We start from the raw sequence: 27651 nt of genomic DNA, 5'->3' as shown, positions 1-27651 counted from the left end.
AAACCCCCCTTCAAAAAAAAAAAAAAAAAAAAAAATCTGCAGTGCTACAAGGCCCACGTCTATAGTCATGCTACTCAGCAGGCTGAACAGAGATCACTTGAGTCCAGGATTTGAGTCCAGCCTAGGCAACATAGCAAGACCCCATCTCTTTAGAAAAAAAAAAAAAAACAAAACCTTGCAGTCCTTACCTACTTTTGTAATAATGGGCATGACTACTTTAAAAATAAGACAATCTTAAAATCTCAAATCTGCATTTGAGAACTTTATACCTAAAATGCATTCCTCTCTAATGGCACATGATCTGTAGTGATTACATGGATTACTTTACATGCAGAGGGAGTATCTCTTTGGTGAAACTATAGTTCAGAACCAATATTAGAACATGTGGTTTGATGAAGGATTTTTACCCTTATCAGAAACAAGGGAAAGTCTCAGAAACATTTTTAAGGCAAAACACTATAATATAGGGTCATTTTGGTGGGTTTAAAGAACAAGACAATATCTGAAATCAGACTGAATTAGAAAATCTAAAACACAGGGCCTTGGTAACTATTTTCCAGACTCTTGCAATTGAGAAAGAAGTGAAACCTCACTAAAGTAGAGTCCAGAGACTCAGAATTTGGAATACTTAAAGGCAGAAGCTGGGACACAGTTTAATTCAACCTAAAGAATCCTTAAAATACTGTATTTATGACAGAAAAACCTACTGTCATCTCTCAGGTACCAAGAAAGGTTGATATGTCCATTTTAATTCCCTCTTTTCTTTCCATCAAAGCGTATTTCCTCAGTGGGCTTTGTCTTTATCCTGAGTTTTAGCTACTATATTTTTATCACCACAATAAAAATGCATTTTAGAGAAGGTTCCATGATATAGATTTATTTTACTACATCAGGCGGGCCCCCTCCTTGTCATTTTAATTAATGAGGTTTTCCGCATATTTACAAGCATTCAGTTGGCCACTAAGCATTTCCGTTCTTTTGGGAAAACCCCAAAGACAATTAATCCAAAATAGGAGTAAAAAGTGATTATTACTTACGAACACAACTTGAAAAGGTAGGATCCGGCCCAAATCCTATTTTGCAGGTACATCGATAGCTGCCCATGGTATTCAAACACTCACCATTAGGGCATACACCTTGTAGCTGACATTCATTGATATCTGCAGGAAAACATAATTCTTTAGAACGAGTGGTCAGGCCCCATTGAGCAGATTCTGGCTATACATTGCATTCACTTCCTTTTTCACTATAATAATCTTTTAGTTATAGTGAAAAAAGGATGTCGCAGGTGTGAATAATATTAAATCAATTAACGTTTATTGAACATTTACCATTTATATAGCAAATATTTATTACATACTTACTACATGCCAGGTGCTAAGGATTTACTAGTTAAAAAAAAACTGATAAAAATTCTGGCCTTCACAGAATTTTCGCTTTAGTGTTAGTTTATGTTAGGCATTACGGAGCATATAGGTAAGGCAAAGACTGTCACTCTGGAAGCACTGACAGTCTAACTGTACATATGAATATTTGAAAAACTAAAGAAGTGAAAAGCAATTCAAGTCATCACAAGAAAGAACTGTCATAAACTGTTAGAAGTTAAATTATGAAATTGCCTACACAGACAGTAAGAGCCACAGAAGGAAGCTGGAGGTGGGGCAGACTGTGGCACTGAGGAGGAGGTAAGCCTTTAGAGTGCTGATGTCTGGGCAGGAGCTGGATGGATGGGTGAGGAAGGGAAGGAATGACTTCTGTGGGAAACACTGGAGCTTGAGCACGGAGTGTGGCCAGGGGAAGGAGGCTCAGGAAATAATGAGTCAAACCACTGGCTGGAAAAGAAGATTCAGGAAGGTAAATAGTTGGAAACAGAGCCCGTAAAATTCAGGCTTGACTGGACTACACACCATGAGAAAGTAAGAGAAAGGAGTCAAGGATGTCTGGGAGGCTTCTAATCTAAGAAAAAAGGGGAAAAAAAAATCACAGCTGGTTTTGCGGAAGGAGTTCTGAGGAAGAAAGAAGGCAGGAAGATGAGGAGTTCAGTTTTATAGTTCAAGGCCACACTGGGATACCCAAGTAGAAATACCTGGCAGCAGCAGAAGATTCAGAAATAGAGTGAAAGAGGAAATCACTGCTACAAATAGACACTTAAGATACTCTGCATATGGAGATCCAGGGGAAAATCAAAGTGATTTGAAAGAGGAGGGATACAAATGGAGTGATTTTACAAAGAAAGATTATATAGTCACTTGCAAAGGTAATTAATTGAAAATCAAAAAGTTGGATACAATGGTAGCAAAACATTACTATCAGGATCATCACATAAAAAGAAATATAGTCCTCAATCATTATTTGAGCAAATACCAACATTATTTGAACATGAATATTTCATGTTCTAAGTAGGCATCGTGATCTAAATGTACATATTTTACTCAGAACATGCAATTTTTAAGTTAATTTCAGTGATAAAATATGATACCTTCCATGACATTCAAATGATAAGTTAATGCATATTTGCTGTATAAATTCTATGGTGTTCCAACTTGCACGTAGCTGGAAACTGGTACAGCTTGATGACACCTGGTATGGCACACAGTATAGCACCTGACCATCTCATTACTTATTGAAGTGTGTGTTGTTCTGGAATGCACATTCATGTACAGCATGTAACTGAAAATATTCCCCCACAACTCATTCTTTTTAAGAAAACCACCACGAAGGACCAGGAAGAGTGCCAAGTCCAATTGGAGCTTACATGGTACAAGTGAAGCCCTATTATATGTCCCAAGTAAAACCTCAAGTTTGGGTAACCAGCCAGTTGTGGTCAAGAAGGCTGGACAAAATTTCCACTCTTCTGTTTCCCCTCTCATCCTCACTAGGGTATGATTATTAGCATTCCTCTTCCCCTGAATGGCCTGTACTCCTGTTCATTGGCTGCACCACTACACATTCCATGATAAGATTGAGGACCCAGAATTTTCCCTTGCTAGGTGATTTCTATAACAGCACCATCTCAGCCTTGCGGCTGGCTGCCAGGCTATGGTAGAGGTTTCCCCCTAGACTTATAAATACCTGATTTACAACCAGTGCCTAGTACCCTCTTCCAATGCCCCTTCTTTGACTCTCCACACTGCTCACTGCCTTGACCCTGATGCCATGGGAATGGAGGACAGGAATTCAGACTGAAGAAGACAAACAAAAATGACCAAGCAAACCTATTGGCTATACACAGTAAGAGACAGAAAAATCCACAAAGAAGAAGAATCGTGTAAGACTCTTCCTGTTACGACTGTTTTAATCAGCTTGTGTCACTGGCACTGGCACCAACTCTTCCCCTAATTTTGGCCCAAGGAGCCCAGGAAGCCTCAGCCTTCCTTTGTGACACATTCTCACAGTTTCCAGAAAAACTGTTTCCTTCAACTGCCTTGGTTTCTCTATTTTTTTTTATATTTCCTGAACTACTACAAATTAGAGATTGGATTTGTGTCCTATATTTAATGTATACACACTAGAGTATATCAATTTTAAGTATACAACTAGATGAATTTTTGCATATCCACGTGTGGTGTTACCACCACCCAGATCGTGATTAAGAATGTTTCCATTACCTCAGAAAGTTCTTTGTGCCCCTTTCCAGCCAACAAACAACTTATCCCCATAATTTTAATATAGGACTTCAGAAATTAACAAATTAATAAGATCTTTCTAATTATTAAGAAACAGGAGCAACTGTCTAAGTGATTTTCCTAGACAGGTAGTCACAAGTTTCCTAAATTAAACTGAAGGATGTCAGAGACTCGCAAATACGTTAAAACAAAGCACTGGTTGAACTGAACGCATTGTATCTGGATGAGAGAAGAACATTCCAAGTGAAGACATCATCAGGCCAAAGTTTAACAACTGTATGGAATGTGACAGGTGAATGGTAAACCAGAATTCTATTTAGACTTAACAACTGTATGGAACATGATGGGTGAATGGTAAACCATAATTCTATTTAGACTTAACAATTGTACGGAACGTGATGGGCAAATGGTAAACCAGAATTCTATTTAGACTTCATTGCCTAAAGCTATCTTCTTTCTTTAATCAAATAAAACTTGATTACAATATTTGTCATTTTATAAATAGCTTATTTTTAAATAATATTAAACAACAATATAGCATTTCAGGAGTCTCATATTTTTATTTATTTATTTATTTGAGATGGAATCTTATTCTGTTGCGCAGGTTAGAGTACAGTGGCACAATCTCGGTCACTGCAACCTTCGCCTCCCAGGTTCAAGCGATTCTCCTGCCTCAGTCTCCTGAGTAGGTGGGATTACAGGCACGTGCCACGATGCCCGGCTAATTTTTTTTATTTTTTTTTTATTTTCAGTAGAGACGGGGTTTCACCATGCTGGCCAGGCTGGTCTTGAACTCCTGACCTCAACTGAACCACCCACCTCGGCCTCCCAAAGCTTGTGAGCCACTGCATCCAGCCGAGTCTCATATTTTAAAGGGTTAACAAACCTTCCTTAATGGATTCTAACTAAATCAAAAGTATTTTAATATTCAGTTTGAAAAACACATGAATTTATTCCTTATTCTCCCTCTATAGATGACAAATTTCTCTGGAAAACCGTGGAAGTCTGTCCTTTGAAGAAGTGGTATAACCACTGCATACAGCACAACTTCCTGAGTTAAAGAATGAAGGCCAGAATAAATGGCTGAAGGGGCTCAGCACCCACATACAGCCAGTCACCCATTCCCTATCCCCACCTGAGCTTTTGTGTTCAGGCAGGCAGTCTAGAAGTTTATAGAAACAGAAACTAGGAAAGAAATTCATCCAGACCCAAGTGTTCCTCTAGAGTAGACAAATTCCACGCAGCTACTGCTAACATGAAGGAGCTTTACATACTTTTCCACTTACTTAAAACATTTACAGGTATCTCCGCCTGTATAGCCTACCACATACTTCAGCCCACAGATGAAGTTCAAGAATACAAAACTGCTTTTCTTCTAAAACTGCTCTTCTTCTAAAATGGTCAAATATTGGCAATGTCCTATGGTTCAACCTAATACAACAGAAATAAGAGGGTTGGGCTTCTATTAATCAGGTAGTAGAAAAATTTAGAGGAATCAGGCATACATGCATAACAAGAGACTCCCTATGAACAACCCAACATAAAACAGCCTAAATATTTCAGTACAGGGGAATGATGCGATAGGCTGACAATGAAGTGAGGACCTTCATCTTCCTTCTACCTTGTTCTTTACATTTCTATAGCACACCGTATCTCATTGGAACTTCACAACAATTCTAGATGGTGAGCAGTACAAGAATAATTATTCCATTTTATAGAGATAATTTTGCCCAAGGCCATATTTCTAAAAAGGATGAAGAGGATGGGGGAAAATAATAGAAGGAATGTTCCACAAAGATCTACCTTGTGGTCCAACTGGACAAAATGTTATGTTACCCAGAGGAAGTCTCTGAGTTTCTCTTGATCTCAGTGTCCTCTCCTGTAACACAGATGGGCTGAACTATATAATCCCCAAGGTTACCTGTAGTTTAAATATTCTCCAACTTCAAAACAATCTGCCAGTTGCCAGGGCTGAAAATGCCAGGGAATAAACACAGTATGACATTTGGTGCATAATATATTACGAATAGCACAAGTGCCCTTATGGGAAATAAATATATTTTTATGCATCTCTTCTACGGAAAAGTATGTATGTTTAACAAAGTGAGTAAGAATTTACTGTCTTCTTAGTGATGCAAGTTCATACAGGAAATGAGGCATGTCCAACAGGAGTCAGGACAAGGTAAGAACAGGACATGAGGATCTTTCTACTGTGTGAAAATATGACGCTTTCTGGAGATTCACCTGTATGTGTTCAGCTTTTGCTAGTGAATAGAAATGCCATGATAGAATTACATTAGCAGTATGCCTTCCACTTGAAAGCAGAAAAATACCTCTTGACACAAATACTTTCCCCAAACAGATAATAAATAATAATCCCAGACAGATAATATATATAATATAAATAATAAAATGATTTAATTATTTAATTTAATAAATACTTTAGGTAGAGGAGTTCACTTTAATATATATATTTCTTAAACTTCCAAAGAACAACTTTGCACTGGGTACACATACCCACGAAGGAACATGAAGATATTCTATAGTGTACACACAGGCTTTGGATACTTTTAAGGGAACTAATCTATAGATCTCCAGCCTTCAGATGTTTCTTTTTGAAGCGATCTGCCTAAGAATATATCTGCCAGTCTTCCTTTCCTATCTTCCCCTTTCATCAGGGCCTTCTTGTTCTTGACCAAGTCAAGATCCCTGAGATCTGGATTGACCTCTTGTCAATCCAGAATCTTTCTAGGCCTTTCTAAGTACACTGTCTTGAAAGGTAAAATTCTCGCAGGCACAGAATAAATGAACAATTCACAAACATATCAACCCCAGGATAGAGTCACAGGAAAGATAATGAGTCTGATGTGTTTCATAAGAAGATCTGGCTTTACCAATTAGGTTAAGTGGCAGAGACTGTTTATCAATGGCATGAACCAATTCTGCAGCTCCAAAGTTTTGATGAAAATATTTAATGCGGCCGGGCGCGGTGGCCCAAGCCTGTAATCCCAGCACTTTGGGAGGCCGAGACGGGCGGATCACGAGGTCAGGAGATCGAGACCATCCTGGCTAACACGGTGAAACCCCGTCTCTACTAAAAAATACAAAAAACTAGCCAGGCGAGGTGGTGGGCGCCTGTAGGTCCAGCTACTCGGGAGGCTGAGGCAGGAGAATGGTGTGAACCCGGGAGGCGGAGCTTGCAGTGAGCTGAGATCCGGCCACTGCACTCCAGCCTGGGCGGCAGAGTGAGACTCAGTCTCAAATAATAATAATAATAATAATAATAATAATAATAATAATAAAAAATAATAATTTAAAAAAATTAGAGGCTCCTATCTCAATGGTGTAACAGTCCAACAGGAGCAGGGATAGTACAATATGTGTTATAATGGGGTGTTCCATGTTGATGGTAAAGGGTACCTAATTTAGCTTAGCAGGTGTTAGGTAGACCACTCAAGAATTCCACGAGAAAGTGAAAGTTGATCAGGGATGGCAAGCAGAAAGGTAAGTAGATAAAAGAGAGAGGAATTAGAGTTGACTTTCTAAAATACTTTTATATAAATTACTTTTATATAAATTATAAGTTTTTTGTTAAAATTTCCTAGATGATGTCACAGAGTAAATGTTATCTGCCTAGCTATTTTAGACTTAAATAGCATCAACATTAGAGAAAAATTAAACCTTTGTTCTTCTTTACTTAGAGCAAAAAAAAAAAAAAAGAAAATATTTAATGCACACATACAATATAAATGTGCCAGAAATTAACCTATTGTATCCACTTAACTTTTTAATTAAAATGTAGATGTCGGCTTAAAGATGTGTGAACACCTAACTTTTTCAAAATTATTCTAGGAGATAAGTGGAGAAAAAAATATTTGAAAACCAATGTTCTACAGCAATTTTACCCAAGGTATTTTACACAAAACACAGACTTTGTGAGACCTCTGCTAAAACGGGGGTTCTGCAGCCAAGTATGTTTGAGAAATACTGCCTATTCTATATACACAAGCATATTTAAAACCCGAGGAGTCCTTTGGCAAAATCTCTTGTTTTTTCTGTGTTTAACTTGGTTTTTCTACACATTTGGCTGTGGGACCCTTTTAAACACACAATCTATTAACATCCCTCTGAACTGGTGGTCTGTGGAAACATTTTGTGAAATGTTGCTCTCTGGGGCCAGCTTCAAAGACTATTGTATGAGTCTCTTCGTGATTATATTTGCCTCTATCTAGGCCCCACTGCTGCTAATGCCTACCCATGACCCTGTAACTGTCCCGTGATTATAAAATGATCATCCACCATAGGATGGATTCAATCACTGGACTCACTGAAAAAAGTCAAACCACTGTGGCAGCAACTCCTTTCCTTCCAATTCTTCTGTCTTCGGGGAACATGATAAAGGAATTATCAGAGCCCAGAGAACAGCTTGTATTTATTTCTTGATACATGTGTGCTACACATGGAAGACGCTGCTAGTAACACATACTCTGTTAGTCTTGGATTCATGACTGTAGTCTACAGGCACTGCATTAACGTCTCCTTGAAATATTCACAGTCACACGAATCCATCATGGGCTTTCTTCATCACTCATAATACAGTAGGCATCTTCCCATTCATTTTATAGCCACAGAGATTAAGGTCAAAGAGCTATTGAAAAATACAATGTGCTAATGACTCACTTCACTACTGTCTTTCCTGAGGAAAAGTTAATGAAGTAAACACATTTCCTTTTTGAATCCTATGCCAGCATAGTAAGAGGACACACCAGAAAAATAATTCTAAAATGCACAGGAATGGTACCAATTTGATTTGAAAATGCTGAAATAGGGTGGTCAGGTCCAGATCAAAAGCTGTTTAAATTCTTACTGAAAATACTGTGCATATTTAAACTAGAAAGTGCAGCAGTAGTTCTAACAGGATGTCCAGGACAGTTAACACCTTCAAATCAGTAAATTATCAATCAGTTCCCTCTGAGCCATTGACCATTGTAAAACATGATCTGGCATCATACTAAGTACATGACAGTTTCTGAGATTAAATGAAAATACAACAGAAAATTATGATTAACCTCTGGTAGGCTAAACAAAAGGAACATTAAACATTTCTAAGTGTTTTGAAGAACTGAATTATCAAGTTTGGTTCACTGCAGTCTTAGTTCTTACCTGCTGGTTTTCTACTATTATTTCCAAAACATATACCAAGAACAATAGATTCTAAGTTTCATCTTCTTTTTTTTTTTATTATACTTTAAGTTCTGGGATACATGTGCAGAATGTGCAGGTTTGTTACACGTACCATGGTGGTTTGCTGCACCCATCAACCTGTCATCTACATTAGGTATTTCTCCTAATGCCATCCCTCCCCTAGTCCCCCACCTCCTGACAGGCCCTGGGGTTCGTCTCCCTGTGTCCATGTAATCTCACTGTTCAACTCCCACTGAGTGAAACACGTGGTATTTAGTTTTCTGTTCCTGCATTAGTTTGCTGAGAATGATGGTTTCCAGCTTCATCCATGCCCCTGCAAAGGACGTGGACACATCCGTTTTTAAGGCTGCATAGAATTCCATGGCGTGTATGTGTCACATTTTCTTTATCCAGTCTAACATTGATGGGCATTTGGGTTGGTTCCAAGTCTTTGCTATTGTGAACAGTGCTGCAACAAACATACATGTGCATGTGTCTTTATAGTAGAATGATTTACAATCCTTTGGGTATATACCCAGCAATGGGATTGTTGGGTCAAATGGTATTTCTAGTTCTAGATCCTTGAGGAATCGCCACACTGTCTTCCACAATGATTGAACTAATTTACACTCCCACCAACGGTGTAAAAGCATTCCTATTTCTCCATATCCTCTCCACCAGCATCTGTTGTTTCCTGACTTTTTAATGATCACAATTCTAACTGACGTGAGATGGTATCTTATTGTGGTTTTGATTTGCATTTCTCTAATGACCAGTGATGATGAGCTTTTTTTCATGTTTGTTGGCTGCATAAATGTCTTCTTTTGAGAAGTGTCTGTTCATATCCTTTACCTACTTTTTGATGGAGTTGATTTTTTCTTGTAAATTTAAGTTCTTTGTAGATTCTGGATATTAGCCCTATGTCAGATGGATAGATTGCAAAAATGTTCTCCCATTCTGTAGGTTGCCTGTTTGCACTGGTGATAGTTTCTTTTGCTATGCAGAAGCTCTTTAGTTTAATTAGATCCCATTTGTCAATTTTGGCTTTTGTTGTCATTGCTTTTGGTGTTTTAGTCATGAAGTCTTTACCCATGCCTATGTCCTGAATGGTATTGCCTAGGTTTTCTTCTAGGGTTTTTATGGTTTTAGGTCTTACATTTAAGTCTTTCATCCATCTTGAGTTAATTTTTGTGTAAGGTGTAAGGAAAGGGTCCAGTTACTGTTTTCTGCATATGGCCAGCCAGTTTTCCCAATACCATTTATTAAATAGGGAATTCTTTCCCTATTGCTTGTTTGTGTCAGATTTGTCAAAGATCAGATGGTCGTAGATGTGTGGTAGTATTTCTGAGGCCTCTGTTCTGTTCCACTGGTCTATATATATCTGTTTCGGTACTGGTACAATGCTATTTTGGCTACTGTAGCCTTGTAGTATAGTTTGAAGTCAGGTAGCATGATGCCTTCAGCTTTGTTCTTTTTGCTTAAGAGTGTCTTGGCTATATGGGCTCTTTTTTTGGTTCCATATGAAATTTAAAGTAGTTTTTTCTAATTCTGTGAAGAAAGTCAACGGTAGCTTGATGGGGATGGCATTGAATCTATAAATTACTCTTGGCAGTATGGCCGTTTTCACTATATTGATTCTTCCTGTCCATGAGCATGGAAAGATGTTCCATTTGTTTGTGTCCTCTCTTATTTCTTTGAGCAGTGGTTTCTAGTTCTCCTTGAAGAGGTCTTTCACATCTCTTATAAGTTGTATTCCTAGGTATTTTATTCTCTTTGTAGCAATTGTGAATGGGAGTTCACTCATGATTTGGCTGTTTGTCTATTATCGGTGCACAGGAATGCTTGTGTCTACAACCATACCACTCTGAATGTGCCTAATCTCATCTAAGTTTCATCTTTATGCCCACATCGCTCTCTTATATATTCCCAAAAACCTTCTAGAAAGAAAGAAACGTAGCAACTCACTTATGATAATGCAACTGAAGGCAACTTTGGAGACAAAGCTGTAACTTTGGGGCAATGGTGCCTAAGCAGAGAAGTCAGAGAACAAGATGAAAGAGGGGAAAAAGCATTTAAATAAAAACATCAAGGAATATTTTCACTTTACAAGGCAGAACTCTAAAAATGAAAATTGTACTGGCCCTATACTGTTGAGTGAAAGAAGCCAGACACTAAAGAAAACACTTACTGAATTACTTGAAATTTCATAAGATAAAATTGATCTGAAGTTGAAAGGGCAGTGATTAGCTCTGGAAAAGAGGGAGCTACACACACACACACACACACACACACACACACCACTACTTATCTCACAAGGCTGTATCCAATGCACTTAACACAATGGCTCCACTAAACAGTCATTCAACAAAAGTTAACATAAACAAACAAACAAACAAAAGTTAGCAAAATATATAAGTAGATTGAAAAGTTGTGTAAGGCAATCATGAACAAAAAGTAAATTTACTAATATTAGAAAAAGGAAAATTATCACATTCTTATGCAAACAATATCATAAAAAGAAAAGCTCCATGGGTCAGAAGCCACCATTATAATCTAGCTCTAGACCAACAGGCCCCAGATTCCAAGTGGAAATTTCCATAAAATTGCTAGACAGAAAAAGGAAAAGGGTGGGGAGGATGAAAATAAACTTCTGATTCAAAGTAAGCTTATAAACCCAGTTAAAAATGTTAATGCTTGTTTGCTAAGAAACTAATTGAAGCCACTGATTTGAACACAAATATTCTCTAGATGAGAATAATTTTACGAAATAGTTTTACCAAGATTCTTTAAAGATTTTCAGCATGCCTTAACCAGTTAAATGAATACTTAAAGAATATAAAACAAGAACAGGTAGCTATGAACAATAATTTATTAGAAACCTTGGAAATGAAAAACAGTCTTAAAAATGTAACAAATGGGATAAAGCCTAGATGGGCATAGTAAAGCAGAAATTAGAAAATTGGAAAATGGAACTGAGATAACCATTCAAAATGCAGCAAAAAAGAGAATAAAAAGACAAAAGATTTTTTAAGAGCCATGAAAACCAGACTCCAACTTTTGTTTAATGGGAGTTTCAGCAGAAAAGCATGGTGGAAAGTGATATTTAAAGACGTAATAGGTGAACACTTTTCAAATTTGAGGAAAGACATGAGTTTTCAGATTGACATTACACTCTGAGTAAAATAAAGATAAATCTAAATATAGACACATCATGATAAAACTACAGAACATAAGGAATTAGGAGATTATCTCAAAAGAGAGAAAGACATTATCTAAAAAGGAAGAGGTGTCAAAACACAGAAGTCAGAAGACATTGGTATAATATAGTCAAGCACCACTAGAAAACAACTGCCAATCTGGAATTGTACACACGAGTAGTCTCATTATAAAATGAGTGCAAAATAAAGATATTTTCAGACACATAAAGTATATACTTTAGTGACCCTCACTAAAGGATCTGTTAAAGAATATAACCTCGAAATACAGGTTAACCAGATAAAAATACAAAATAGCAGTCAAATTTGATTTTCAAATAAATAATTTGGGATGTACTTACTTTAAAAACGTTACTTGTTGTTCATCTGAAATTCAAATTTAACTGGGTGTTCTGGATTTTATGCGGCAAATCCTCCCCAAAATAAGAAACAAACGCAGAAAACAAGCACAGGATACAAGAAATACTGCCATCAGAAAAATGACAGTAAATTCATTTAACTATTAGGTATATGAGGGGAAAAGGGCTTTATTTCCATCAAGGAAATAGGTCAAAGGTGTATACCTTTGACAATACCTGTAAAATAATGACTCTGGTCTAAGCCATAAATCCATTTTCTTCCAAATTTCCAAGAGGTTGCCATAATGGCCTTTCAGTGTTCCATTGACAAAGATGCTCTCCTTGATCAAACTCTAGTCAGGCTCCTCCGAACCCTCTTCTCAACCAGGCTCTGCCTTCATGCATGCTTCTGTATTTGTCTCCGCATTGTCCAGTTTTAGCTAGAATCCTGTTAAGTTAGTTTAGCCAGAATCCCCCATGCTGGATATCTGATTGGGTTCCTCATCTTCCACCAACCCCTAGGTAATGTCTGCTCACCGTGATCTGCCTTCAGCAAGCATACCCTCCTAGGTTGGTTTAGCCAGAATCCCCCCTTACCCCGATGTGTCCTCTTAGTAATTTTTTATCCACTGATACCACACCCTCACCCTCACTCCTTGGTGATAAATTTTTACTTTTCCTTCTTTTCAGAGTTGAGTCCAATCTCTCTCCCCTACCCCAAAACTCCACTGCAGTAGTCCTTATACCTGTTACAACAGTTACCTGAATAAAGTCTGCCTCACTGTCCTTTAACAAATGTTATAAATAATATTTTTCTTTAACATTATGTTAAAAGCAGAACAAATCCAATAATTGTTTTCCCAGCACATATCACAAAGCCCATAATTAATCGTACGCAAATAAACCCAGTTAAAAATGTTAATGCTTGTTTGCTAAGAAACTAATTGAAGCCACTGATTTGAACACAAATATTCTCTAGATGAGAATAATGCAAACGGTGCATGCGATTAATTATAAGAGCTTTGCCCTAAAACTCTCAATCATTTCATCTCATCCTACCTGTTTCAATCTAGCACTATGCTGCAAGACACATTCTTTTCTCCAGCCAGGCAGGCTTTCTTGGGGGTCTCACCTGCACTTTCTAGTCCTCATTTATCTAGTGTTCTCAAAGCATTCGAAAACCAATCTTCCTTTATCTGTTCACAGTACTGCAGTTCACACTCAATATTTTTTTGGTAGTCATTAAGAGGTCTGAAATGCAAGCTATAGTCCAGACAAGCACTTTACAACCAAAAACTCCTTATGCAGAATATTGATCAAGACTGTTGAGTCTCATTTAATAACAGATACGCCCCCTGAAAATATGTACATTATCTTTTCTTTTGTCCAAATAAAATGTGATTTCCGATGCACTCCAAGGAACTTTTTATCTAAAAGGAGGCTACACTGAAAGTTTTGGTAATGAGAATTCTTGTGCCTCAATGTATCGGTTTCATAAATTTATTTTATTAAAGCAGAACGAGTATAATAGAATGGCGCTGAAAGAAAATTATGTGGCTAGCTCTTTCCTGTTTCCTTTAATGGGCTCATATGGAGTCAGCTAAAATTCAGCTAGTTTGAAGAGTAAATAAAGCAAATTGCATCCTGCTCACTCAAACTGATTCCATTACACTAAATTCCAAGGGCAGGAACAATGTCTTAGCCATCATTCATCACACATACTTCAGTCTATAGCAAGGAGTGCCCCAGCAATTAATCTTTGTGGAATACTGAGTCATTTAAAACGTCTTCGAGATGATCTATGAATAAGGAATATACATACACTGAACTATAAAAGTGTAGATGTCTTTTAATTACATTTTAGCACATGCTGAGATACTGTGGGATTGCCCACAGTACGTGCTAAAAATGTAGAAAACAATACTAAGTTGATTTTATCCTTGTAAACTGAAACTGGTAAGTGATTTTAATATGTCAAAAGAGATACTTGCTTTTAATAAAATATTTCACTCAACAGACTGATTCTCCAAGTACTTTCAGAACCAAATTCTATTTCTGAAACTTAGATTTACATCTAACTTTTTAAGAACCCACTTATGGCAAAATATGGACAAAAGAGAGTACTCAGTATTTCCACTCAGGGAAGGACTGAGTATTAAAGAAAAGCAGCACGGACATAGGAGCTCTTAGTATTATTTCTGCAAGGTATTATTTCATTTAATTCCAGTTCTACATCAAACCTTTATAGCAAAATAATCAAATGACAAATGCCACTCTAGATCTATCAGAGCATATAACTGCATTGTTTGTTATGATAAATGAAGCAAATTATAACAATTCCATAATGCTGAGGGTAGCAAGGCTGTTTTGGAGCTCCGGGTGTGTATATGTAATAAATCATTCCTTTGAAAAGATAATTGCAGCAGCACTAGAGAGGAGGAAAAAAAAAACAACTTTGAAGGCAATTATTTGAAAGCTCCTCAAATTAACATGTATACAGTTGGTTCTTTGTTACTGAGTGCACATTAGTAAAAGTTGTTTCAGGACATTAGTTCACTTAGTTGAAGGAAATAATGTAATTCTAGTTATTAACCACTTTAATTTTAAAAGTGCTTTGTAAACTGAGAAGACATTAGACTGTAAGAACAATGTGGAAGGCACGAGCAATTAGATGCTAAATGGGCTCCTTTTGAAAAACTTTAGGAAAACAAAATCAAAAAGCTTTAAGGGTCTAGGAAAACTGAATGTACATATGTAATGTGAGCAAGTTCGATTTCATTTTACTGACCATCAATATCACAAAGGGAGTGAAATTAAGTCCTTCTCTCAATAGTAATTTTAATAGATTATACTGAATGAAATCATATTATGAGTCAAATGCCTTTGTAATGTAATTTAGCAGTGCCTCCTTGAGGCCCCATGAAATAGAATTTTGTGTGTTACTTCACTCTAGAATCATTGCCAAAAAGTATAACACTGCTTTACAAATATCCTCCTGAGACCTAAGCCAGGATTTGGGGTTACCAGTAGACCATCAGTGAATTGACTAAGGTAGAACCATCTAATATGCTCAGTATGAACAAAGTTTGCTGAGGGTCAGTCAGCCGTACCAACACAGGAAAATGAAAAAATAAAAATAAAAAACCAAAACTCATGCAATTACTTGAATAATTCTCCATTCTAATATGCAAAATAGACAGCAAGTGATTACTTGCAAATGTGCATTTCTATCACTTCTAAAGCGGTATTTTTATTAATATAAATTGTTCAAAACATTAATCAGCCAGTAGAAGAAATGTATTATATAACGTTCTCTCCCTCCCTCTCTCCTTCCTTCCTCCCTTCCTTCTTTCTTTTTAGAGACAGAGTCTCACTTTGTTGCCCAGGCTTCAGTGCAGTGGCACGACGATAGCTCACTGCAGCCTCGAACTCCTGGACTCAAGCAACCCTCCTGCCTCAGCTTCCTGAGTAGCTGGGATTACAGGCATGCACCACCACACCCAGCACGTTTTTATTTTATTGTTTTTGTAGAGACAGGGTCTTGCTTTGTTGCCCAGGCTGGTTTTAAACTCCTGGCCTCAAGCAATCCTTCTGCCTCAGCCTCCCAAAGTGCTGGGAATACAGGCATGAGCCACTACAGCTGGCTGATAACCATCACTTTTTAACCAAATAAAACAAAATTAATATTAATTTCTTTGACTTCTATTAGCTCTCACAACAGATGGAATATCTTCTAATTAGCTAGTATCTGCATCAGTGATACTTTACAAAATACATACAAATATATAATTAGTAAAGGTGGCCATAGGTGGTGTGAGAGTATAACCCTGGTTGGGGCCAGGCGCAGTGGCTCACACCTGTAATCCCAGCACTTTGAAAGGTTGAGGCGGGCAAATCACAAGGTCAGGAGATCAAAACCACCCTGGCCAACATGGTGAAACCCCGTCTTTACTAAAAATACAAAAACTTAGCCGGACGTGGTGGTGCACGCCTGTAGTCCCAGCTACTTGGGAGGCTGAGGCAGGGGAATCACTTGAACCCAGGAGGCAGAGATTGCAGTGAGCCAAGACTGCACCACTGCACTCCAGCCTGGCGACAGAGCGAGACTCCGTCAAAAAAAAAAAAAAAAAAAAAAAAAGAGAGAGAGAGAGAGAGTACAACCCTGGTTGGGCTTATTAATTATCTGTGTGACTTTGGGAAAGTTATTTACTTTCTCTGTGTCTCAGTGTCTAATTGGGACTAATAATGTCCAAATCTCATACGACTGTTTGAAGATTAAACCAAGTAGATAGCATATGGACTAACCCATAGTAAATGATCAATAAAGGTTAGTTCCCTTTCCCTAAAACAGAACAAGATGGTTGATAGCATAAGTTCTGGCCTCATTCTACCTTGGTTTAATTCCTACATGTAGCACTTAAAAGCAATATGCTGTACAAATGACTTAGCTTCTCTAGGTCTCAATTTCTCCTGTAAAATGAGATATAATGGTACCTACTCTAAAAAGAAATTTTAAAGGCTAATGGAGATAACTGACATAAAGTGCTTATTAAACAAAGCATCTGGCACACAGTAAATTTAGTTATTCAAATCAAATTAATTCATTAAATTATTTAGTTCTTTATTTCCCTCTTTATAAGTTTATGACTTCTGGGCTTACAAACATAGTTTATCATGAATCACTAAAAATATTTTGGTTTTATTTGTAAGTCACTGGTACTTGACCAAGTAAAATAAAGTTATAATAAGAGCTTCTCGGCCAGGCGTGGTGGCTCACATCTGTAATCCCAGCACTTTGGGAGGCCGAGGTGGGCGGATCACGAGGTCAGGAGATCAAGACCATCCTGGCCAACATGGTGAAACCTGTCTCTACTAAAAATACAAAAAAATTAGCCAGATGTGGTGGTGCGTGCCTGTAGTCCCAGCTACTCAGGAGGCTGAGGCAGGAGAATTGCTAGAATCCAGGAGGCAGAGGCTGCAGTGAGCCAAGATTATGCTGCTGTACTCTAGCCTGGTGACAGAGTGAGACTCTATCAAAAAAAAAAAAAAAAAAAAAAAAAAGCTTCTTATCTCATCAATAACAAAGGAACCCTTTCTTCATCCACATCGAATCTATTTTTTAAAAATTGGGCCTCTGGGTTCACAAAAGTGAATAAGACTGGGTCTTTGATGTCTGAGAAATCAGCCTGTCAGGAAAAGAAAGAGGTGAACAACAACATATAATGTGAATAAATAATTCCAACACAGAGTAAGAGGAAATCCTACTACTGTCTGGGAGACTCTCATGGTGGTTTTTACTATGGGTATGGCATGGAGCGTAAGCAGGAGACTGATCTTCAGGCCAAAAAGAGGATCTACTTGGAGGTGAGGTTTCTATATTTTCTGTTTAGAGGTACTATGTTAACTCTAAATAGACTGTGAAAAGTTAAACTGTTAAATTCCTGATTGCTCTAGGAATTATAATATAAACGGTCTATTAGTTACTACATACATTATAATTCCTAGAGCACTCCCTTTAAAATAATACAAAAAGGCCAGGCACGGTAGCCCACACCTGTGATCCAGCACTTTTGGAGGCAGAGATGGGTGCATTGCTTGTGGCCAGGAATTCGAGACCAGCCTGGCCAACATGGTGAAACCCCATCTCTACTAAAAATACAAAAATTAGTCAGGTGTGTTGGTGCTACTCAGTTACTTAGGAGGTTGAAGCAGGAGAATCACTTGAACCCAGGAGGCGGAGGTTGCAGGTGAGCTGAGATCGTGCCACTGCACTCCAGCGTGGGGCAATAAACAAGACTCTGTCTCAAAAAAAGAAAAAAAAAAAAGGTAAAGTGATGCAAAAATGTATTGGTAAAAAGCCAAAATTAAAATGGAATTCTAAGGAAAGGGCAAGAAAAGAACAAAAAAATTCCTGATCAGACAAAGATGTTTAGATAGACCTACATCTAACCACATCAATAATTATGAGGTAGGAGATCAGCAGAACTTATCTTCTGAGCACTAATCATGACCCTGCTAATCAAAATAGGATGCAGCAGAAAAAACGGCCACAACCAGCTGATGGCCATGAAGGCAACCTCTAGTCACCCTCACTGCTCATTAGCATCAAGACACTCCCACCAGCACTATGACAGTTTACAAATGCCATGACAGTGACCCAGAAGTTATCTTACATGGTTCCGGGAACTCCTCCACTTATTTTCTAGAAAATTCTAAATAACCTGACCTTTAATTAGCATATTATTAACAGTGAGTATTAAATGTAGCTAGCCAGCCATTTACAGGGACTGCTGCTCTGGATGGCTACTGTTGCTGTATGCTGCTGCTGCTGCTGCTACTATGCTGGGCCACCCCACCTGTGGGATAGCCCTGGTCTGTCTATGGAGCAGCCATTCTGTTGTACCTGCTACTCTAATAAACTTGCTTTCTTTCACTGCTGGCTCAGCCTTGAATTATTTCCTGAGCAAAGCCAAAAACCCTCTCAGGCTAGGCCCCAATTATGGGCTATGCCTGGATCAATTACTTTAGATTATACTGCAATAAACACCCTTATTAAGAGGCAGAAATATCAGAATGTAGAAAAGAAGCAAGACTCAACTACATGTTTTCTATAAGACACCCATTGTAAAGGTAAAAAACCACACACTGAAATTTGCCAGACATGAAAGAAAAACAGTCATTCCATAATCATAGCAGGCAATGTTAACACCTCTCTCAACAACTGATACAACAAGAAAAATTTCACAAGTATTTGGATATTAAGCAATACATTTCTAAATAATCCATGGGTCAATAATAAAATCAGAATAATTTTTAAAAACTGAACTTATTATTGCAGCACCAGTCACAATAGCCAAGATAAGGAATCAACCTAGGTGTCCAACAATAGATGAATGGATAAAGAAAATGTGGTGTATATACAAAACAGAATACTAATCAGTCATAAAAAAGAATGAAATCTGTCATTTGTATAACACGGATGGAACTGGAGGACATTATGTTAAGTGAAATAAGCCAGGAACAGAAAGTTAAACACCACCTATTCTCACTCATATGTGGAAGCTACAAAAAAGTTGATCTCATTGAAGTAAAAAGTAGAACAGAAGATAACTAGGGGCTGGTAAGGGTAGAGGGAAGGTGAAAGTAAAGAGAGATTTGTTAAAAGATACAAAATGACAGCTGATATGGTTTGGTTGTATCCCCACCCAAATCTCATCTTGAATTCCCATGTGTCACGGGAGAGAGCTGGTAGGAGGTAATGAATCATGGGATCAAGTCTTTCCTTTGCTGTTCTTGTGAGAGTAATTTTCGTGAGATCTGATGGTTTTAAGAAGAGGCATTCCCCTGCACAAATGCTCCTTTTTCAGACTGCTGCCATCCATGTAAGATGTGACTTGCTCTTCTTTGGCTTCCACCATGATTGTAAGGCTTCCTCAGCCATGTGGAACTGTAAGTCCAGTTAAATCTCTTTCTTTTGTAAAATGCCCAGTCTTGGGTATGTCTTTATCAGCAGCGTGAAAACGGACTAATGCAACAGCTAAATAGGAATAAGTTCTAGTGTTCCATAGCTACATAGTTTCAAATAGGTAGAAGGAAAATACACTGAATGTTCCAATTATAAATGTTCAAGATGATGGATTTGCTAAATACCCTGATCTGATCACTACACATTTTAAGTATCAAAACATCACTACATACCCCGTAAATATGTATAATTATTATATGCTGATAAAAAATAAAAGGAAATTATTTTAAAACTTGAACTTAGAGATAAGAATATGACACAAAATTAGGGGACACAGTTAAAGTCAGAATCTAGACTGATAGAAATTTACTTTTATTTATATTTCAGGAAAAGAAGAAAGGCTGACATCAATGACCTAAGTATGCATCTGAAGAAATTAGGAACAGTAGCTATTGAACAAAAAGTTAAAGGAAAAGAAAACAAAGAACAGAAATCAGTGAAATAGACAAATGTTTTCAACAAGGCAAATAATTGATTCTTTGGGGGAAAAAATTGGTAACATTGATAAACCACTGGCAAGCCTAATCCAAGAAAAACAAATATAGCACAAATAGCAATATAACTAAAAGGGACGGGGGTTGCTATATAAATTAAAAAGAAAACAAGAGAATATTAGGAAAACATTTCATATTAATAAATTTGACATTCTGGATAAAATGGCACTTTCTAAGGTAATACAGATTATCAAAACTGACACAAAGTAGTAATGGGAAATCTGAATAATAGTATAGCTATTAATTTGCTCCATAACTGAAACACTTTCTAAAAGAAAACTTCAAGGCCAAATGTCTTCTCCTGTGAATTTTTCCAAATACATAAGGAAGAAACAACACCATAAAACTATCTGAGAGTAAGCCTTCTGTCTTCAAGTATCCATGAATGGTAAAAAATGGCAAACAAATAAAAACAAACACACCATACCTAGAGAACATATGTATATTTTATCCATTTGACGTTAAGAGAAATTAGGAGCATCTGACATTCTGGAAAATGTATCTAACAATTAGCTATGCAGGATTGAAATAGTGAAGGATAAACAAGGACCCTCCTCTGTCCTCTAGTTTAATGGAACAACTACAAGAAAGCCTTTTCTGCAGAATAGAGTTCCCCAACAACCTTGTGATGAAATGTCTTTGGAAGTACTGAGCTTCCTGTCCATACAGGTGATTTGACAGTTTCATAATAACTATTGGCCAGGGATATGATAGAGTATTTTTACCCTGAACGGTATATAAGGTTAGATGGCTCATAGGCACATTCCAGTTCTATGATGCTATCATTACCATCTGTCCCCTGGGACAGAGACTGTGAATAAAAAGAAAGGAATTACAGCTCAGCTTTTCACATAAGTTTTAGCCCCTAGACACCTAGTTTCCTGAAATGTCCCCTGTGATTAGGTACGTCTTGTTTTGTAGGACAGTTAATCATTTAGTGGCATGTTTACAAACATTTAAAGGCGTGTTTATATGGCAGCCATTATATTTCCCTTCAGTCTGTACTTCTGTGTGCTAAACACACTCATGTTTCCAGGCCCTTCACAAACCTGGTTGACTTTATTAACCAAAAGACAATAATGAACACTGAACATCCAAACCCCAAAATCAGTCTGACGGGCACAGTGTACAAGGTTGTTACTTCCACTGCCCTGTTCATTCTATTTCTACTAATGCATTCTACAAATGTGCTAAGGCTATAGACGTTTATCCAATTCTATAAAACAATAACTTGGTTTATACTGTAAAATATGCATCTTAAAATCTGTTCATTATTTAATTTAACCTACTCATTCATCCATCTAATTAATTTAATGATACCTTAAATTCTGACTCTAAAATTACATAGATTAATCCAATATTCCCATGTTACTAAGTTTTACAGATGTTTCTCAAAATGTGTCATGGGTGGCCTCTCCTTAAGTGGTTAATTCTAATTTTCTCAACATTCTGTGACACACGATGAGGGCTTACAATATTTTTAAGAAAAAGTCTTTTAAAGACAGAATATATGTGCATTTCTAAAGAAAAGTCTTTTATGTTAACAAAGACTCTACACATCAAAAAAGTTACACAGATGCAGCACTATAGACAATTTACTTGAGAAAATTCTCAGGTAATCAAGATATTCCTTTGACATGAGCCATTTGAATAGGGGGTTAACCTATACTCTGTAACATGACCTTAATCTACTCTATCCTAAATACATATGCTGGTCAAGGATACAGAGCCTCAGAACACAAGTCAGAAGACATGTGCCATGTTCTCAACATGGCTTTTGGTTCTATTAGACTCTGGGAGGCTCTCTGCTTTCTCGGTTTCAATGTACACGTATTTCCAAGTTACTAATAACATCTTCATCCTAGACATGTAAAGGGAAATTAGAAGCGTTGATCTTCCCATAAAGTAACTAAAACAAAATATGGTATCATATTGGGTACTAAACTAGGCCTTGGTAAACTCAAGTTATAATCTCAGCTCTATGCTGCCACAAGAAAGTCACTTAACCTCTCCGGGCTTGAGTTTTCTTATTTATAAAGTAGACACTGGACCAGACAATTTCCCAGCTTCCCCCTGCTTGTACAACTTTGCTGTACTGTTCAACATAAACTGAGCAAAAGTGTTCAGGGCATTTCATACTTAGCTACATAGCTTTTCTTCTTGCCTAAGCAAAATGTGTTTACTCTGATATCTAGTTCCTGAGATGACCAGCAACATTTCGATGAGAGGAGAAAAGGGAACTCTGTTGCCCAACCATGCACTGGCAATGAAGTAGAACTGCCAGGTACATGTGGGTGCATGCAAGCACATATGTGCACATGCCCATGCAAGGATATGACTAGCATGGAAACCACATGTGCTCTCTAATGTGATCCAAACTCCTATCCAAACTCTTTTAGATTAAAAACTTGCAGCAAGTGTCAGTGGTAATAAAGCAATTCCAATAACCATACTTTAAACTTATCTCCTTCTATTTCCTTAGCCAAAAGGAGTGAACATGAGGTGGTTCGCTGTGACAGGCTGGGCGAATGAGCAAGCTGTGGCAAACAACTGACGTTTCTAAAAAGCCAAAACAACTGTTGAGTTCACATCAATGAATTCAGTTAGTCTTACCTTGGCAAAACGTGTTGTTAACCCGCTTATAACCTGGTAGGCATTCCATCATTTGGTTGTATCCATGATAAGCTGTAAGGGAAGAAATGCTTTGTTACACACTTAGTTTACATTCTTACAATCTTAGACTATTATAAGCAACATCTGAAGCCATTTAAGGCATCAGCAGACTTACTTATTCATTTATTAATACAAGAAACCAATACCAATGTATATCTCCATAATTTCTTTCCCATTCTGCTTATTTTTCAGGATACTTCTTATTTTGCAATAAAGTCCCAAGAAGTTATCAGTAAATCTTTATTATGTTAACTGAAACAATCTTGAGATTGTTGTACATTTTCTTCTAATTAGTGATTACATATTTCCATCACAAAGCATCTATTCCTCCCCAGTGACGTGCTTCAGGGTTTGGATTTTCTTATCCATTGTAGGTAGGGTTACTACATGTCCTGGAACATTCTGGGTGATGTCTGTTATTCCAGCAAAGTTAATTAACAGTACTTTACTCCCCAAAGTGTCCCAGTTTAGACAATAAATTATACACTCATCCTAATTACTGGCTCGGACATCCTAGTCATGAGATGATTCTTACTATTATGAACCTGAGAAGAATAGGCAGGTGATGAGAGGAAGTCAGGAAATTAAAAGGGCTGCACTCAGAATAGGCAAACAATACAAATGTTGCAATCACCAACTTCTCAACAAAATCCTGTTTCCTGAGATTCTGATACTCTTGAGTGAGACCTGAGAGGCCACCTGGCATAGTGGATGCAGCCAAAGTTCTGGGATGTGGCAGAAGTGGGTTTCAAATCCTCTTCCTATCAATAGCTGTGACCTTGGGAAACAAGCCTCTTGGGTTTCACACAGAAATTCTATACAATGAGGGTAATTCCCATCTACTGAGCAGGAAGAGTACTTCCGCAGTTTAGAGAGAATTCATGAAAAATGCCTACCACAGGGCCTGAGTGTGACAAGCACTCCCAAAATGTCAAATGCCATTGCTATGTCCTGCAATAAGGAATTCTATTAAGAGAATACTACGCAACAGAAAACAAGCTATAATCAAAATGGGATGAAAGATTAGACCATTAAAAAGACTTGAAAGAGGAGTAAAAGGGGAAAGTAGAAAACAAAAAGGGAAATTTTCTATTAAAACATAAAATTATTTCAGCCTCCCCATATAAGCTTTATCTATCACCACTAAACAAACAGGGTGAATATGTACTGGGGTGTCCCTCTTCTCCTTCAATTCTTTTCTTTGCTGTATTTCCTCTCTCTTCAGATTCCCCCAGATGACTAAAAGAGATCACAGTGAGGCGTCTGGGAAAGGCAAATTAAAAGAGGGGAGATATGGGCGTGTGGGAGTTCCCCCATTCAGCTCCTTGGCCTCACGTCTGTCTTGTCCCATAGACCACTGGAGCACGCTTCCTGCAGAGATTGTGGGATCTCTGGCTGCAAATTCCTCAAAGACAAAAGAGATGGATATTAACTTGTTTTAGAAGTTTCAACCGTCATCTACTTCAAGGCAGAGAGCCAGACCAGGCAATCTCTTACAGTCCTCCTCAGTTTAGGATTTTATGTTCATTTTCTTCTCAAAAGTTTTAAAGGACAAGTGACTTGTTCATGCTAAGCACATTTCTAACGGGTCACAAACTATTTGATGAAATCATTTGCAGATTTAAAATTAAGTTTTCACGGCAAAAACAAACAAACAAAAAAAAACGATCAACAACGAAAGGCCGTTCTGTATGTGGCTAAATAAAAACTTCAAATGTTAAATAAAAGCCACTTGAAAAGTAAAGTTTGAACTAGTTTGAGTGAAAAAAACAAACAAAAAAAAAGAGGTGTGGAACACAAAACCATAGCGGAGAAAGCCAAGGAAAGTCTGCTTCCTTCCAAACTGAACATGATTTAGAGAGGAGTCCCAACCAAGGAAAGGAAAACTTTATAAATGACACAGGAAGAATGTGACCCTGAGTGTGTTTCTTGGGAGTGAGTCACATAAGACAGCACAAACAGAATAAATGTCAAGATGTTAATAGTTTACTTCATTCATAGTCCACATTGCCCTCCCTGAAGTGAAAGCAGTTTCTTCAATTTTATACATTAAATGAGCCAACATATGGATTTATTTTCATCAACATGTAGTTAAAAGTGACAAACTTTGCACGTTCACATTCAACTAAGTCCTTATCAAGATCAAAATATAGAGCTCACAAACCACAGAAATCAATGAACTCATCTTAGATAAAAATGACACAATTCTAGACAAAAATGACAAAAGGTCAAGAGTGGAGGGATTAAAAAAACAAAAAAGGACAGTAGGAGTTGCTTCACCTTAAATGTCTATCACATCCCTGCTACTTTGGGGTTTAGACACGAGGGAGAAGAGAAGCAGCTAAGCAAAAGATACACAAAGAAGAGGGTAAATGAAAAAAAAAAATAAGAAAGATGGGGAAGGTATTTAATATTAGAGAACATAGACTTAGCCCCAAAACAAAGTTCTATGAAACTAACTTCCCTCATCCTTAATCCTTCGACCTAACAGTGGAAAATATATCATCCTCCTCAATATTCCTACAGACAGACAGACACGGTAAACAAAGAAGAGGCAGGTTTAAGGAAAAAAAAAAAAGAGGGCAATGCCTTTTCAACGTTTTAGCTATAGATTCCTGTTTAATGATCCATAAGACTCAATAGTAAATGAAAGAGCTGGGAATCGAACTCAGGTCTACCTAACTTCAAACACTAAAATTTTTAAATCAAACCAAATGTATCATAGCGATCCCTTTGGTCAGGTTGCCAAAATAATTTTAAGCAAATGGATCTTCCAGTGAGGATGAACCATCACACTCAACCTACTTCCTGGAAATTCACATTGCAAATGATCATCAAATCAGCTTAGAACATCTACTTGGAAAATTCTCTCAGTCCTGAAAATGTCCTTATTTACGTGGATTATTTTTGTAAATGAAGAATTCATTAATTATGAGGAACTTTTCTAAACACTAAAGTTATTAGAATATTATATTCTGATAATATATTCTGGATATTAGAAATCAGTTATCCAGAGTTAATACTACATTGAAAAACTAAAGGTACAAATTATTGTTGGTAAGAGAGTATTAAAAAGGTGTAAACCTGATTTATTCAGATCAATATGTTCTGAAAAATACTTTAAAAACAAATCAAAGCCTGGGGGTGTTAATACAGATTAATGTTGCTGAGGTCTGTGACAGCATAAAACCAGTGTTAGAAAAAATGGGAAAGAATTGTGTTCTAGTGATTACAAGTTTCTCTTTTACAAATCAACAACCAATTATTTCTCCATTTCAGCTTTCCTTTTAATGACATTTGAAAACCAATAACATAACAAAAACTACAACATACGTTGTGGATATTAATAAAAATCTCATTTAAGGAATTTAAACCTAGGAAATAACAACTGCACTGACTTTTTATAGGGTTTGAAACATTTACTCACCATTTTAAAAGAGATCTTATTTTCTCTTCCCCTGAGACAAAAAGTCCATTTTAGCTCATTACCGCTTAAGACTTTTTTTCCCCATAAGTAATCCAACTAAAGAGGATAATTAATAACTGTGCTTATTACAAAATAATTGACATGAAAACTTTTTCAGACTTGCAAATTTTCTGGAAATGCATATTATAGTACTACATTCTAGAATTCAGTAAGAGAGTTATTTGAAAGTCTAATACTGCCTCATCATTAAACGAGTAATCATAAAAAACAGATATGCTACACTGACCTGCAAAGGAGTGAGGAAACATTACTTACATGGTTTCTTGGGGCATTTCTGGCATTTGTTAAAGCCCCAGGAGGTACCCACAGTTCCACAGCAGTCCTCTTGCTTTGAAAGGCCAGGGAGCGCTTTGCCACACTGCAATGATTAGGTGTGAAATATGAAGGTTAACTGAGTGCAGGATGCCCAGCCCCAGAGCACTGCTGTACCTCACAGTCACACTATAAACCAGTTCCCTTGTTATCGACACAATTAGAAAGGAAAAAAACTGTAAAACTTGCAAAGAAAATACCTGGACAGAAATCAATACAACACAAAAATGAACAAGTACATTTCCAAATGACAGCACCTTGGTATTTCCAGTCTAAGAAAATCTGTCACTGCTCAGAGTACTTTATAAAACTTACGTTTCCAATGCCTTTTTTTCTTAATAAGAACCTCATAATGTGTAAGATCAATATAGGCTTTTTAGATTTTAGTTGTATCTGTCTCTTTAAATCTCTTGTGTGGATCATCTGGGAACAGAACTCTAAGGGTATGGCATGTGTGTAAAACGTGAGAAGATGGCACAGGTCCCACCTACAAGCGGCTTCTGATCTTCCTATAACCCCAAGGCCTGGGCACTGACAGGACAGAAGAAACAATTACTGGCTGGGCCAAATCAGCTGTAGCAGAGACGAAGGCTCCAGGCAGCCAAGTGTTCTGACCCGGGGAGGTCAGCCAAGCTAGGAAGGTGCCAGCATGTTTAAGCAAGACCGGCTTGAGCAGGCAGGAAAGCAGGACTTACAGGCTACTGGTACAACACGGTTGTCCAGTGTTAAGACCAGGTAAGACTCCTGATCAACCATAGGAAGTGAGAAAAAGCTGAGAGGCAGGGGCCTGAAGTTAG

The 27651-nt window shown here is 37.4% G+C and overlaps 1 protein-coding gene across 4 annotated transcripts in view; it reads right to left on the bottom strand.

Annotated features, from left to right (window-relative positions):
- LTBP1 (latent transforming growth factor beta binding protein 1) overlaps positions 1 to 27651 on the bottom strand; it is a 448496-nt gene that overhangs the window by 156654 nt on the left and 264191 nt on the right. For all 4 annotated transcript variants that reach the window (XM_025354196.1, XM_025354197.1, XM_025354198.1 and 1 more), the window contains 3 exons: positions 26798 to 26900; positions 22996 to 23067; positions 1038 to 1160 (listed from right to left, as the gene is read on the bottom strand). In XM_025354196.1, coding sequence (XP_025209981.1) covers positions 1038 to 1160; positions 22996 to 23067; positions 26798 to 26900 — 298 coding nt within the window. The remainder of the gene's footprint in view (positions 1 to 1037; positions 1161 to 22995; positions 23068 to 26797; positions 26901 to 27651) is intronic.

Source organism: Theropithecus gelada, chromosome 13 (assembly GCF_003255815.1).
Source record: "Theropithecus gelada isolate Dixy chromosome 13, Tgel_1.0, whole genome shotgun sequence".
NCBI classification, from domain to species: Eukaryota; Metazoa; Chordata; class Mammalia; order Primates; family Cercopithecidae; genus Theropithecus; species Theropithecus gelada.
Note: the sequence above shows the minus strand (reverse complement) of the source record. Positions and strands in the feature narration are given on the sequence as shown.